Genomic DNA, 14,816 nt, shown 5'->3' with positions numbered 1-14,816 from the left:
CTCCTCTTCCTTTCTCTCTCCTTTCTGTGTTGAGCTTAGGAGGAGGTTGTTTTGGGGTTGGGGGTAGGTAATGGCAAAGGAAAGGAAGCTCCAACCCCCTATTTCCCAGCTTGAGACTGAGTTCCCCTCCCTTCTCTTCCCCCTTGGCTATTTTGTGACACATTCCTTCCCCTGTCTTCACCACAAGGTCTTTACACCACCCATTGAAACAACACATATGTCTCCACAGCCAATATTGTACCCAAGGACAAGCTTTTCTATGGATTCTTCGAGCGTTGGCTGGGTGAGTGATAGTGAGGGACAGAAGCACTAGGAATTGAGAAGACACCTGTGGAGAAAATGCTCAGGATGCTTTTGAGCAAGGAGCTCATTGAACTAAAGGATTGAGTATTAATGGACCAAGGGGAAATAGAATCCTGGGAGGGTTTGGGGACAGGTTGAGGGCTAGTGGTTGTGGGTGAGAGATTTAGGGATAGGGATAAATAAAGGATTGGTATGGGGCCTAGATTGAGGGGAGGACACATGATCTGTGTGTGGGGTAAGGGTCCTGAGTCATTCATTATTATGATTTGGGCCTGGGCTTCTCCCATCATCTTTCTTCTAGGAGATGGGCTGCTTGTGAGCAAAGGAGAGAAATGGTTCCAGCACCGGCGCCTGCTGACCCCAGCTTTTCACTTTGACATCCTCAAACCCTACATAAAGATCTTCAACAAGACCGCAGACATCATGCATGTAAGACTGGAAAAGCTGTGGGTAGATGAGAGTTGACCCCAAGAGGCCAGGAGCCTACATGGAGTGAATTCTCTGTTAGACCACCTTGTATAGCAACAGGTGTGATGGTGGCCATGGCTACAGCAAAGTTAACAAGGCTTTTTCCCTGGGGGGGGGGGAAGAAATTAGGGATTTCTGTAGTGCTTTGGTAGGGAATAAACAGAGTTTAGGATGTAGTTAGTAAGAATAATCAGTTAAGGGAGGAAGCCAACAAAGGCAGACTTGGGGAAGCTCTGGCCATGCCTGCTCTGTGCCCTCACTCCCAAACTGTACCTTAGTTTTACACATGTGTGTCTCCCCTGATCCTCAAATATGGTGCATTTAGTCCACCTTGCCTCAGTCATCATTTGTGATTGGTATTAGTGGTACAAAAGTGCCTTGTTATGGCTCTCAGCTGTCCCACCAGCCTCTTTCCCTGAATTTAGCCCGAGGGGGTTGAAGTGGTAGAGCAGAGCCCACGGTCACCATCACATGTGAGTCTTCTCCAGTACTTATCCTTTCAGCTCAGCTTTGTGTCCAGGATCTCTTCTCCTCCCAGCATCCTATGAGACAGAGTGGTCAGTATTAATCATCCCCATTATTACAGAAGAGGAAGGAAGGTGAGGCCCAGAGAAATAAAATGATGGGCTAAGGTTACACAACGTAGTTCGCACAGTGACGTAGCTTGGATTGGACCTCAGTTCTCCTGACTCCTAGCCAATGACTCCCTCTCACCCTAAGGAGAGCTCTGAATGTGATCTTTAGTGCCCACTTGGTTCCCCATGACAAAAAGAGTCCTTCTCTTGTTTTTTTTCCTGGCATTTTGCAGGGGTTCAGGACAAAGGTTCAGCTCCTGAGAGGAGTACAGACTCACACTTGTGATTTCTTTCTTGGGCAGATGAAATGGCAGCATCAGTGTGTTGGGGGCAGCTTCCGCCTGAACGTGTTTGAACACATCAGCTTGATGACACTGGACAGCTTGCAGAAATGTGTCTTCAGCCATGACAGCCGTTGTCAGGAGTGAGTCCCTGCCCAGCTCTTGACTTTGAGGCCTCAGAAACTAGAAGCAACATAGTCACAGGGTGCAGTGGCAGGAAGACCCTATTGAAGTGAAGTGTTCACTGTTAGGGATGAGATCTAGGATGGTGAAGGAAGAGGGGTAGATCAAAACTAAAGTAGGCATAAGGGACTCAGAGCCTAGAAGGAAGAAGACTAATCAGTAGTCCAGTAATTCAGGTAAAAAAGACTAGGATTTAACTGTCGTGTTGACAAATATGAGTGGAGGGGCCCTGATGAGAGATGAGGAAGTAGAATCAGTAGGAGCTGACAATTGAATATAATGTGGGTGGGTGAGGGAGATTACAGAATTAAAGATGACTGAAGTTTCAAGTCTGGGGAGGGGAGAGCAGAGATTGCTTTCAATAGAAACATTGAAAAGGTTTTGTGTGGGGGGGTCAGGCTCTGATATATATATATATATATATATATATATATATATATATATATATATATATATATATATATATATATATATACATATGAGATGCTGAGCTGAATTTTAGAATTTTGCATGGAGGTGAGTCAGGATCTCCTGTGAAATGGGAGGGCTGTAGTGAGCAGTGAATTTCTATTTTTACAATTTTAAAAAATAAAACATGCAAATTCCATTATAGAAAAGATCATTTAGATAATTATCCGGTAGCCAGTTGGGGGTTATGTGCAAAGAAGTTCTTTATGAAGATTGATTTGAGAACAGGAGCTGTGCAGGATGAATTGGAAATAGAGTAGTTAGAAAGCATCTACCCTAGTCCAGTCATGAAGGAGTAACGGACCTGGGAAGAGATTAAGCATTTATAAAGAGACTACTACCATGTGCCAGGCACTGTGCTAAGCACTTCACTAATATGACCTCATTTGATCCTCACAAACAACCCTTTGTGGAAGGCACTGTCATCACCCTCCTTTTACAGTTGAGGAAATTGAGGCAAACAGAGGTTAAGTGACTTGCCCAGGGTCACACAGCTAGTAAGTGCCTGAGACCAGATTTGAACTCAAGTCTTCCTGCCTCCACTTGCAGAGCTTCATCCACTGTGCCACCTAGCTGACACTTAGTCTAGTTTTCAAAAAGTGTACCATGAGTTTTTGGTAGGCATGCCTTGAATTGTATTGGCTTCATATTTGCAATTGTATATACACATGCAAGTCCTTTGATTCTCCAGTTATGTGCCAAAATTCTATCTGGCAAAAAAATAATACTACGCTGTGATAAAAAAGGCTGCATGTCACTGGCCCAGATATTAGCACAATCAAAGCCGTTCTGTTCTGTTGGTCAGGAAGGCAGTATCTATTGCCATTCACTCTTCCCATCTGAAGTTGTCCGTCATTTCCTAGATTTATCATTATTTACTTTAGAGGGCAGACTAGGTCTAATTAGTGGAAGTTGGAGAGAGGCAATTTGAGGTTTGATATACAGGGGAAAAACCCTCTTCCCAATAATTAGAATTGTCAAAAAGCTGAAAATTTGCTTCTTTGGAAAGAGGCATGTTTTCCATCACTGGAGGTCTTCAAGTAGATGCCTGGGCTCCATTAAGGATACTATAGAGGGAATTCTCATTCAGAAGTCTGGGCCTGTTTTGTCTACAGTAATTGGGATATTACAGAGCTAACTAGATTGAGAAGAAACCAAGAAATTCTGGTGAGACCTCTGTGTGGGAGAGTAGGAAAGCCCTACCTAGTAGTTTTTGTTGTGCATCCATCTTTCAATTTCTTTGTGTTCTGTGCACCCTTGGTAGTCTCATTCAAAGAGTTGTATTCAAGCAACTGGAGAGGTTAAGCACAACATAAACCAAAGAGACGGGCAGAGATGGTCAAGCACAGCCTTTTTTTTAAACGTATCTTCTCAGTCTTTCCCTCTTTTCTGGGGACAAATCTGGGTCAGAAGTGATGGGACTATGATAATCAAAGGTTAACATTTACCATATGGTAGTTTAGGGTAAAGCTGTGGGGATAGAAAGGGAGGTAGAAAAGGCCACATCTGCAAGTATTGTGTTCGGTACTGGATGCCCTATTTCAAACATCCGTACCGTCCAGAGAAGGATTAATAGAATTGTGAAGAGACTGGAGAGCATGCCATACCAGAAGGAACTGGAAATGTTTTATTCTTGAGAAAAGACTCCCTGGGGAGGGGGTGGGGTGGAGGGAGGTGATTTGTTGTTCACTGATGTCTGACTGTGATGGCTTTTCAGGGTGTTCTTGGCAAAGGTAATGGAGTGGAACATTTCCTCCTCCAGCTCACTTTACACATAAAGAACTGAGGCAAACAGGGTTAAATGACTTGCCCAGGGTCCCACAGCTTGTAAATGTTTGAGGGTAGATTTGACCTCAGAAAGATGAGTCTTTCTGACTCCAGGCAGGGTGCTATATCCATTGGATGTGCCACCTGGCCGGCCCAACAGAAGTGATAGCTGTGTTTAGGTGTAAGGTTTTCTTATGTGAATGATTTATTTTCTGAAAAATGAAACAAAACTGCATCCGTGTGAAAAAAAAACACGTAGCAAAATGGTTTGAAGAAACACAAATAGTTTGGGGTTCTTAGAGAAAACAGACTTTCAAATAAAAGTGCTAAGAAAGTGTGTTTGAAAGCAACTCACATACAAAAGAATGGAGTGAGGTTAGAGATCATTGCAACACATTGTTTTCCAGCAGCTAATCTGAATCTTAATATTTTCAGAACTTTATCAATGAACAGCTCTGCATTGCAGAACTCTTTTGGGGAGTATGGGATTTTAGTCTAATAACGATTTGTGCTACACTTTATAGAAACATGGACTTCAGGTTTTTCAATTTAAACATCACTCATGACAAGACCCTGCTTTGAGGCATTAAAAGGCAGAGAATAGAAATTGAGAGTAGAAGCCGATTGAGAAGGGAAGGTCAGAGAAGCTCCAGACAGAAGCAAGAAGCACAGAAGTCAGAGAAAGCATTAGGAAAAAAAGAGTAGGTGAATCAAAACCTGAGTAAAGAGTTTAGAGCCTGCACTACCCCACTGTCCAGTTTGGGTGTGTGTGGTGGGGGAGTGGAGCGTGTGTGGAGAAATGTTTTCTGTCTGTAGTTGATTAGAGAAAAGGAGACTTCTCTGCTCTAACTGAAGAGCTATCCCGGCTGTTTTGCCTTGGAACGAAATAGTTTTAAAGGAGATTGAAAACAAGGCAGGGTCTGTAGCTGCCCTGGGAGCTGCTTTGTTTGGAAGAGAACTCATGCTAGAAGCTGACTGGAGGAAAGCAGAATCCTCTGTGGTTTAAAGGTCTTGTTGGGATTGTCTTCTTATGTAATGCCATCTACAGCTTGAGACAAGAAAAACCCCTTAGGGACATGCCCGCATTGCCCTCTACTGGCATTTCTATATGAGGAGGTAGGCACTCTTCATAGCTTAGAGCACAGACTGATAAATCTCTACAGATTCCATACTTATAGGAACTGCTTGTCATGGAAAGGACATAACAAATGTTGTTTACTGAAGGAGCTTAATGGTGCTTCCATGGCCCAGGAGTACCAGAGAAGGGTCTTCGTTCAACAGGAGAGTCTAGAGAAGTGCAATAGGAGTGGTCATGCTAAGTACATGACAGCAGCGCAGACTGTTATCTAAAAAGGACATTAAGACCTGGACATGGATTTCCTGCTCTTTCTTCACTGCTAGGTTTCCATAAGTTTGTACCCACTCTCCCCATCCTTGTAACCCAGTAGAAGAGTATGACCCATTGTTTATGGGTGGACTGTTATGTTCTGGTTCTTTTTGCTTTTGTCTTCTGTTGAACAATGATGTGATTGCTTTTGCTTTTCCCTTTGCAACTAGCAAATGTTTCATGTTTTAGAGTTACTGGCATCCTTGTGACTTTATAAATGGGAAACATGGGCAAGAGGCTCAGAGTGAGTGTAGCAGCATGGCTGACTATGGCCAGGGGTACTTCTGGGAATGAGCTGCCATCCCAGCCACCTGGACCTGCCTCCCTTCTTCCTCTTCCCCATCCCAGGGCGGCCAATATGAGGGCTGTTTACAGTGAGGGAGCCAGCCCAGACAGCGAGAGAAAGGAAATGTGGGTGCCACGTCATGCTGTTGTAATACCCCACAGAGTTCACAAGTATTTGAAGTATTTGAATCTTTGGGTCCCTGAGAGGGATTAGATTTATTATTATTTACTTTAGAGGGCAGAGCTAGGTCTAATTAGTGGAAATTGTAGAGAGGCAGTTTGAGGTTTGATATAAAGGGGGAAAGAACCCACTTCTCAATAATTAGAACTGTCAAAAAGCTGAAAATTTGCTTCTTTGGAAAGAGGCATGTCTTCCATCCCTGGAGGTCTCCAAGTAGATGCTGGGTCCCATTAAGGACACTATAGAGGAAATCCTTATTCAGGTTCTGGTTGGCCTTCATGACCTCTGAGATCTTTTCTAACTGAGATTCTGTGATTATGTGTCATGGAGGAAGAACAGATGGGATTTGTGGCCAAGAGAGGTTTTGAGCCTGGGCGACAGACTGGGGAGAGGTCATGTCAGTGACTAGGGCAGGCAAGTTGGGAGGGGGCTACTTTTGAAGGACATTTAAGGAGCTTGGTCTGAGCTGTGTGGAGTCTGAAGGTCTGGGGTTCTCTCAGGGTCCTCATGTGGCCTGACCCCTGACCCTGGCCCCCATACTTTGCACAGGAAACCAAGTCCCTACATCTCTGCCATCTTGGAATTAAGTGGCCTCCTGTCAAAACGCAACATGCACCCACTCCTATACTTTGATGCTATATACTTCCGCACCAGCCAGGGGAGGCAGTTTGCTAGGGCTTGTGAAGTTGTACATAGCTTCACAGATGCTGTCATCCAATCCCGGCGCCAAGTCCTTGCTGAACAAGGTACTGAGGCCTTCATCAAAAATAAGACCAAAGGAAAGACCATGGACTTCATAGATGTTCTGCTGCTGGCCAAGGTGAGCATCAGAGCTACAAGGAGAAGTGGGAAGGGAGGGAGTCTTCCAGAAGCCCTGAGGGACCATGGGGAAGTGGGGGAGGACAGCCAGGGGAAATCGAAGGGCTTGATTGCCAAAGGGAAGTTTCATGGTTCCATAATATATGCCCCAGGGCTGAGTCACATACAATATTGTATATTGGAAAAGTGTCCCTTTACTTTCCTCCCATGGGTGGGGTGAAATAGCTGCCCCTAACCTGTTCTAGGTATATGAAAGGAGTAATCTGGGTTTTAAGTATAGTTAGCTATATTCTAGCTGGAATATGTCTGGAATCTATTAACTACCCTACGATACCTAGAAATAATCTCAAACTATATCCCCTGAGGTTATTTCTAGGTATACCAGGGTAGTTAATAGGATTCTAGGCATATTCACAAATGTGTATGTGGTTCTAGGTAAATCAAGGGTAATTTCCTACATTATAGATTTATCTAGGAGTGCCATTAAGGCTGCTTCTAGCTATATCAAAGGAGACACTAGGGTATGTTGGAAATATCTAGAATTTTTAGGGTACAAATGTGCATGAGAGAGAGTATTAAAGAGGAAGGGACCAGACTCAGAGGGTAAAGTGCCTATCAAAGAATCCTGATACCCCCAGGGTATGCCATAGCTAGGAATAAGTCTTTGGCTTCAGAAGGGATTCATGGTAAGAGTTCCTTCTAAATCCAAGTTCCTATTATTCTAGGTGTGTCTTCCAGCAGTATCTGATTCTGGGCAGTCCTCAGTGTGTTTCTAATGGTTTTGAACATGTCAGGTGACTTTCATGGTGTCGTTCTATAAGTGCAGTAGGAGTCCAGAGGACAGTTTCAGGTGCTTTAGAAAGGTATTGGGGTATGAGTTATGCTGAGGATTTGGACTAGGTCTCAAGGATTCTAGGTATGATACCTGACACCATCAGTAGTGCCTGGGGGTAGTGGGATGCTGTTGAGGGGATCCCAAGTAGAGCTACTCATGGGAAGGAAGGAGGCCAAGAACCCACAGATATCTACTATTCCAGGATGAAGATGGGAAGACTTTGTCAGACAAGGACATTCGGGCTGAGGCTGACACCTTCATGTTTGAGGGTAAGGGAGCAGATGGAGTGGTAAGGTATAAGGGTAAAGGTGCTGGGGATTTAAAGGACATTTTCCCTTAAGAAGCCCATTCATTTCATATTTCTGATGTCAGCCTCAGTGATTCCTGCTTTGATCAGGGCTAGCCTAGAAGGAGCTGTCCCCTCAGAGCCTGTGCTGATTTCAGTGTGGTCATGATGTTTCTTCTCACTCCACAGTTCACTAATAGAAACCTCCTCACCCCCATACCAATTCTCTGGATTCTTTTCTCTTCCTCCCAGGCCATGACACAACAGCAAGTGGCCTCTCCTGGGCCCTCTACAACCTGGCCCACCACCAAGAATACCAAGACCGCTGTCGTCAGGAAATACAGGAGCTCCTGAGGGGTCGTCAGCCAGAGGAGATTGAATGGTCAGTGTGGAATGAGACTGGGAGGATTCCTATAGGACAGATGATTAGGAGCTCATCCCCTGGATCACCCTAGCCATAGCTAAGGACATTCCCCAAAAGAAACATCCCCAAGCCTCACACTGACGTGGCTAGAGCTACGCCTCTGTAGATGACAGTGCTTGCCTGTCTAAACAACTCTCCCCTAGCAGACAGGAGGTTTCTTGGCCATTTAATGGTTTTCTGGATAACTCTCCACAGATACAACTCAGGGCTAACAGGTAGGGAGATTTCTGTGCCAGAGACTCCATTCCACATCCTGGCCTTTCTTATTCTCTCTTCTTTGATCACATCTCTGTCAGCATCCCCAACTTTCTCCACCCCCGTCTCTGGAGACTCCTTGATCCTGTCACATTGCCTTCTCTCTGTGTGGGATTGGGTGTCTGAGGCCCCTTCCCGCAGGATGACAGGTCTGCTCTCTCCAGGGATGACCTGTCCCAGATGCCTTTCCTGACCATGTGTATCAAGGAGAGCCTGAGGCTGCATCCACCAGTTGTTGTTATTGCTCGTCAGTGCACCAAGGACATCCAACTACCTGATGGGCGCATCATCCCCGAAGGTAGCTTTCCCCAGTCATATGTGGCACAGTAAGGGGAAGGCAAGGCATACAGAGGCTGCATTTGGGTGTGCAGTGCGGGAGAAGGGAGAGAGCAGGTGCCAGGTTTTCTTCAGGAAGTGGCTGAGTAATGATACTTAGAAAGATGGTGGGGGAGGAGTGGGGTTGAGGGAGAACATTGATGGGTGCATGTATTGAATTTGCAGGCCATGTCGGGCTCTCTATTTTTTCTTTCTTAACAGGGTGTACTTGTTCGCTCAGCATTTTTGGAATCCACCACAATCCATCTGTGTGGCCCAACCCTGAGGTACCTACTCCCATTCTTCTCATGTTATCTGGCCAGACCTAGAGGTCAAGGACACTCATGGCAAAGGGTTGAGCCTTTGCCTAGGATGAATATAGAAGAAGTCCCAATTTGTCTCTAAGGAGCAGAGGCAGGAAGGCAAGAGACTGCAACGCTGATCTCCTCACAGGGGATGGTCTGTTGCCTTAAAGGTAGTTTCCTTGCCTCCCTGGTAGAAGTCTGCTTGCCTGGTATGGCCCTGGACCATCCCTACCATCCTTCATCTGTACCTCTCCCTCAGGTCTATGACCCATACCGCTTTGAGCCAGAAAAAATCCAGAAGATGTCACCTCTGGCATTTATCCCATTCTCAGCTGGACCCAGGTAAGGCCATGGCACCTGCTTTCCTATTTGCCTCTCTGAGGTCCTGGGGAAATGTCCTCACCCTTTTGGGTCATTGTGTTTTTCTCCAAATCCTCAAGAGAGACCAGCTCTATCCCTGGGAGACAGAGAGGCCCCATGCTATCTATGTGTGTGTTTGTGTGTGTGTGTGAGAGTGTTTCCATGTACATGTGCATGTGCATGTACGCATGAGTGGTGGTGGGAGGACAGAGTAAGGCTGGGAATTAGCAGACCCTCCCCTTGAACAGGAACTGCATTGGCCAGAACTTTGCCATGTATGAGATGAAGGTTGTGCTGGCCCTCACTCTACTGCGATTCCGAATCCTCCCTGATGACCAACCAGTCAAAAGGAAGCTAGAAGTGATCCTCAGAACAGAGGATGGGATGTTCCTGAGGGCAGAGCCACTGCAGACGCACTTCCCAGAAGCCCCCAAGAAGTGATGGATGAGAATTTCCTCAGGCTTGGGACATGAAGGCCTGGAGTCTGCCAGTCCTTCAGTTACTCTTGTCTTGTTTGTGAATCTTCTGAATAAAAGGAATTTAACTTGCAAATTGGTTTTGCTTTGTGCCTTTATACCATGAGGTAGAGGCTGGTGAGAGAAGATAGGAATCCCTATTCCTCCATTCCAGGAAGAAACATTAGGAGCACGGGAGTGTGAGGGAGAGGGGGAAATGGGAACCACAATTGTCTAGAAACATCTTGTTCGACTGATCTCCCATCCACCTGATAGCCTAATAGTAGAAAGTCTGCAACCACAACCAAAGGAGAAACAAGCTATAACAAACTATGCAAGAACATGGTGAAATGGTTGGTCTCATTTCCTGATGTCTTTGATATTGCAGTTTTTTGTCTTCCTTTTTTAAAGTTTTTTTTTTTTAGGTGGGCGTTATGGTGTTTTTTTTTTTTTTTTTACAGCTTTCAGAGTTGTGTATTTTTACGGTGGTGTGAAAATCACTGTCTTTGCTGCTGGCAATATAATGTTGAAAAGGTACATAGGCCTCAAGTTGCTTAGCAGGGATGGGGAACCTGTGTCCTCAAGGCCACATGTAGCCCTCTAGATCCTCAAGTGTGGCCCTTTGACTGAATCCAAATTTCAGAGAACAAATCCCCTTAATAAAAGGATTTGTTCTATTGTTGTACCAGAAGCGAGCAAGACACACCACAGAGTATAAGTTTTAAGTGGAGAATTTATTAGCCAGCGGCCATTGGGGTACGGCACCACAAATCAATGGCAAATGTGTTGGGGTGATGGTTTGGCTTATATAGGATATGGGGGTACAGAGTGGGGGGGAATAGGAACAAAGGTCCTGGCTGATCAAAAGATTCAGTCAGGTTATCGTACTAGTGGGATAATCTCATTTACATTCCTTGGTGGAGTCATGGAGCCCCAGGGATATCTGCTAGAAAGGATCTGCCAGGTTATCCTTCAGTGGGATGGTCCTATCTATTGAGATTCCTTGGTGGAGTCATGGAGTCCCAGGGGGTTTGCTAAATGCCAAAGATATCTGAGTCCATTCTTTCTGGGGGTGCTTGTCAGTAGCTAGGGGTTTCTCAGGGGTTCCTAATTTTCCTTGTATAACATTCCCCACTTTTTTCTCATGGGGGGTTTCAAATCCTTGAAAAAGGAACGACCTGATGGGGCATAGCAATAAAAATTAGGAGGCCAACCAAAAACGCTAAGCAAGGGTGACAATAAAAAGAACTCTAGGTCGTTGGCCCCAGGGGAAGGCCAGACCTAGTTGGAAGACTTAAGGAGAGTCCAAGGAGCCTCCCCAGGTACTGCACTCCAGAAATTTAAAAAAAATGGTATAAAACATTCCACCTTTCCTCCTTTTTGGTCAAAGGCAAACTGAAAGTTTCGCCTAAGGACCAATTAATCCAATAATAAAATCCCTATCTAGGTGGAGTCAGGTTTTCCCTTTTCTGTATTTGGACATCCCCAGGGATGGGCAGAAATTGTAAACTAATTGTAAGTAAGCAGAGGGAACATAATAAAAATTCAGGAAAAACAGTCTTGGGAACACAAGGACACAGAAGGGAAAAAAAGCAGGTCTTTGCTCAGGTTCTGGCTCTGGATCCCATGAGAAAGCCGTCTGTGTCTGGTGCTGTCCCTCTCAGGCTCTTGGAACCGCAGGGCGAGGCTCCTATAGGCTCAGATGTCCACTCCTCACACGGGGTTCCCAGAACACATGTAATTTGATGATTAAGAAAGAAGCACAACATAGGTCCCAGCCACGCAGGGTTAAGTTCTGCCTCTCTGGTTCAGATCTAGAAATTCTCAGACAATTTTAACTTACTATAACTTACAGATATTTTACAAAGGGGATATATTTCACTCGTACCATTATCTTATACAATTTTCTTGTATTATCATCCAAATTTAAGATCTTATTACCAAAACACACTTATCAGCTCGAATTTCCAGAACTGATAAATTTTTAGAGCCAATCATACACATCTGTACATAATTCTTAGGGGAATCAATCTGATCCTATTGCATTTTTCAAAATTCACTATCCCTTCCTTTTATTAGACATTTATCACATTACATCTTTGCCTTATTTGCTTTGCCTAATCATTTTCCCTTTTTGGAGGATGTTATCCCTATATTATTTCAATGTTTTATTTGGTCATGAACATAGGTTAAAATTGTAAGCTATTCATACCTGTATCCTATTATAATAACTCAGAGATATTTCAATACTCATCTATTACCTAACAGATTTAGCATAGTGCTTACAAAATTTCTTGTTAATATAAATTTGCTATGAAAGAAACAAGGGACTATGTCATATATCTTAACAGAAGGAAGGAACTTCCTTAGCTCTGTTTGATTCCAGGCATGAGTCATATCTGATAGCCAATCTTATAGTCACCAGGTGCTGAAAGCAGGGCTTAGGAGTAACCAGGTGGGGACTTTCCTTTTCAGAAAGGAAATAGCAGAGTTGGGAAATAAAGTCAGGAAGATCCTACCTAGGCTGTGACCAAGGTCGTCTTCACGACTGCTCCCAGGCAGATCCACCTCAAATTCTCAGCTTGCAATGCCTGCCATGCCATTACTGGCTTCATGTGACCTAGTCCTGTAATCAGAGCTTAAGACAATATTAAATTGTAGTCCTATAAACTCTTAAATAGCAAATAAATATCCTTCAGATAAGACTGCCCAAATTTTATTGAGCTAATAATTATCAAATCAAGCTACATAACTTTTCCATCTTCTAAATACTTCCTCACACTCATCTCCAACTTACTTTGACCTTCTAAAACTATCATTCTCGGGACAGGAGAGGCTTAGCTAACTCCCATTTGTCCCCAAACTTTCTTATCTGCCTTTCCTATTTTCCCTCAACCTTAATTTACCTTTCCAAATCTTTCAAACCTAGTACTCAGTCTTCCTTTACATTTCAACCATAAGACAAAACAATTCATAAGTTAGTACTTTCATTGTCATAACTGTGTATACTGGAATCGCATTCCAGCTTCTTAAACACACAAAGACACAAAAAGGGGATTTGTTTTTTTTTTTTGTGATAACTCATTCTAAAAAAGGGAACACTTATTAAAAAGATCTGCCATTTCATCTCCCCCTGAGGGTGGGTTCTTCTCCATCAGATGGCAGACTTCACTAATTAAACTACCAGGCCAAACCCATCTCAAGTCTTAGTCTAATCTTATCAGTGTTTTAAAAGCCAGGTTGGAGGCTTCTTGGCCCCTACAGTCCTCTTATTGCTGCCCCTCCCCTTTCCTTCCCTTCTGACAGGTGGGTTAAGGTGAAATTCTTTTCTTCTTATCTAAACTAAGGGTGGGGAAGAGTAAGGAATTCAGACTGTTGTCTGGAACCTCCTTACTCAAAAAAACTTGAATAAGACATCAAATGGGCCTTCAACCTACCTCTCAAGGCTTCTATAGATAAGCATTAATTCTAATAATTCTAATAAGGTTCTCACCCAGAAACTCTGAGAACTCACAATAGGTTTGAACTGCAACCAATTGGCTTACAGGTGGAAATTCAGCAAGCCTTCTAAAATTATACAAAAAGATTTTCCAAAAGTATTTTCCCTTCTTAAAGCAAAATAACCTTTAAACGTTTGGATTCATTCACAAATTAGTCCATAAACCTCCAGATTAACATACATAAATACATCTTTAGATGATATAGGCTTGAAAATCATACCCCTATATTTTTCAAGGTATTATAGCAACTCAATTCTTTGTTATTACAGAATTTCTACATATCACAAAAGCCTCCAAAATGTTGTACCAGAAGCGAGCGAGACACACCACAGAGTATAAGTTTTAAGTGGAGAATTTATTAGCCGGCGGCCATTGGGGTACGGCACCATAAATCAATGGCAAGTGTGTTGGGGTGATGGCTTGGCTTATATAGGATATGGGGGTACAGAGTGGGGGGGAACAGGAACAAAGGTCCTGGCTGATCAAAAGATTCAGTCAGGTTATCGTACTAGTGGGATAATCTCATTTACATTCCTTGGTGGAGTCATGGAGCCCCAGGGATATCTGCTAGAAAGGATCTGCCAGGTTATCCTTCAGTGGGATGGTCCTATCTATTGAGATTCCTTGGTGGAGTCATGGAGTCCCAGGGGGTTTGCTAAATGCCAAAGATATCTGAGTCCATTCTTTCTGGGGGTGCTTGTCAGTAGCTAGGGGTTTCTCAGGGGTTCCTAATTTTCCTTGTATTACACTATAAAACGTGGACTCAGTCAAAAGACCACAACCAAGGACCTGGAAGGCTGCATGTGGCCTGGAGGCTGCAGATTCCCCATCCCTGGCTTAGAGTTTAGTGGAGTTGGGTTGGGTATGATACATGTATACCAATTATTATAATACCAAGCAGAACATGGTAGGAGCAAACAAATAAGAATCAGAAAAATGAGGATGCAGGGGATCACCTCAAACTGCAGGAACAAGAAAAGCTTCACGAAGGAAGTGATACATAGTTGTGCGTTGAAGGAAGGGTTTTATCAGGTGGAGATAGTAGGCAAGGAAGGTCAGAGATGGGATCATTCTAGGCTAGAATGTGCAGGAAAAGATCTAGTAATCTAGTTTGGCTCAACATAGAGTATGTGAAGGGGGAGAAATGTAAAATCGGGTTAGAAAGGTAAATGGAAACTTAGCTATGGAGACTCTTGAATTCCAGGCTAAGGGTTTCTATTTTGCTCTCTAAGCAATAAAGAGCCACTTAAAAGTTGGAGTGATGGGGTATTGTGGCTAGATCTGTGCACCTGAAAGATTACTTTCTTAGCATGTGATGTAGGAATTAGAGACAAAGCCTTGAAGGACTAAGACCAGTTGAGAGG

The 14,816-nt window shown here is 43.9% G+C and overlaps 1 protein-coding gene across 1 annotated transcript in view; it reads left to right on the top strand.

Moving 5' to 3' along the window:
- The window catches only part of LOC118849643 (cytochrome P450 4F2-like), a 39,375-nt gene extending 29,326 nt beyond the window's left edge, over positions 1 to 10,049 (top strand). Inside the window, exons 4-13 of the mRNA XM_036758965.1 lie at positions 230 to 283; positions 605 to 732; positions 1,649 to 1,770; positions 6,448 to 6,718; positions 7,755 to 7,821; positions 8,091 to 8,220; positions 8,682 to 8,815; positions 9,055 to 9,119; positions 9,397 to 9,479; positions 9,746 to 10,049. Of these exons, the coding sequence (XP_036614860.1) occupies positions 230 to 283; positions 605 to 732; positions 1,649 to 1,770; positions 6,448 to 6,718; positions 7,755 to 7,821; positions 8,091 to 8,220; positions 8,682 to 8,815; positions 9,055 to 9,119; positions 9,397 to 9,479; positions 9,746 to 9,938 (1,247 nt within the window). The 3' untranslated portion in view covers positions 9,939 to 10,049. The remainder of the gene's footprint in view (positions 1 to 229; positions 284 to 604; positions 733 to 1,648; positions 1,771 to 6,447; positions 6,719 to 7,754; positions 7,822 to 8,090; positions 8,221 to 8,681; positions 8,816 to 9,054; positions 9,120 to 9,396; positions 9,480 to 9,745) is intronic.
- Positions 10,050 to 14,816: the final 4,767 nt, after the last annotated feature.

Source organism: Trichosurus vulpecula, chromosome 1 (genome assembly GCF_011100635.1).
Source record: "Trichosurus vulpecula isolate mTriVul1 chromosome 1, mTriVul1.pri, whole genome shotgun sequence".
Classification (NCBI taxonomy): domain Eukaryota; kingdom Metazoa; phylum Chordata; class Mammalia; order Diprotodontia; family Phalangeridae; genus Trichosurus; species Trichosurus vulpecula.
This window is presented reverse-complemented; position numbering and strand designations above follow the sequence as displayed.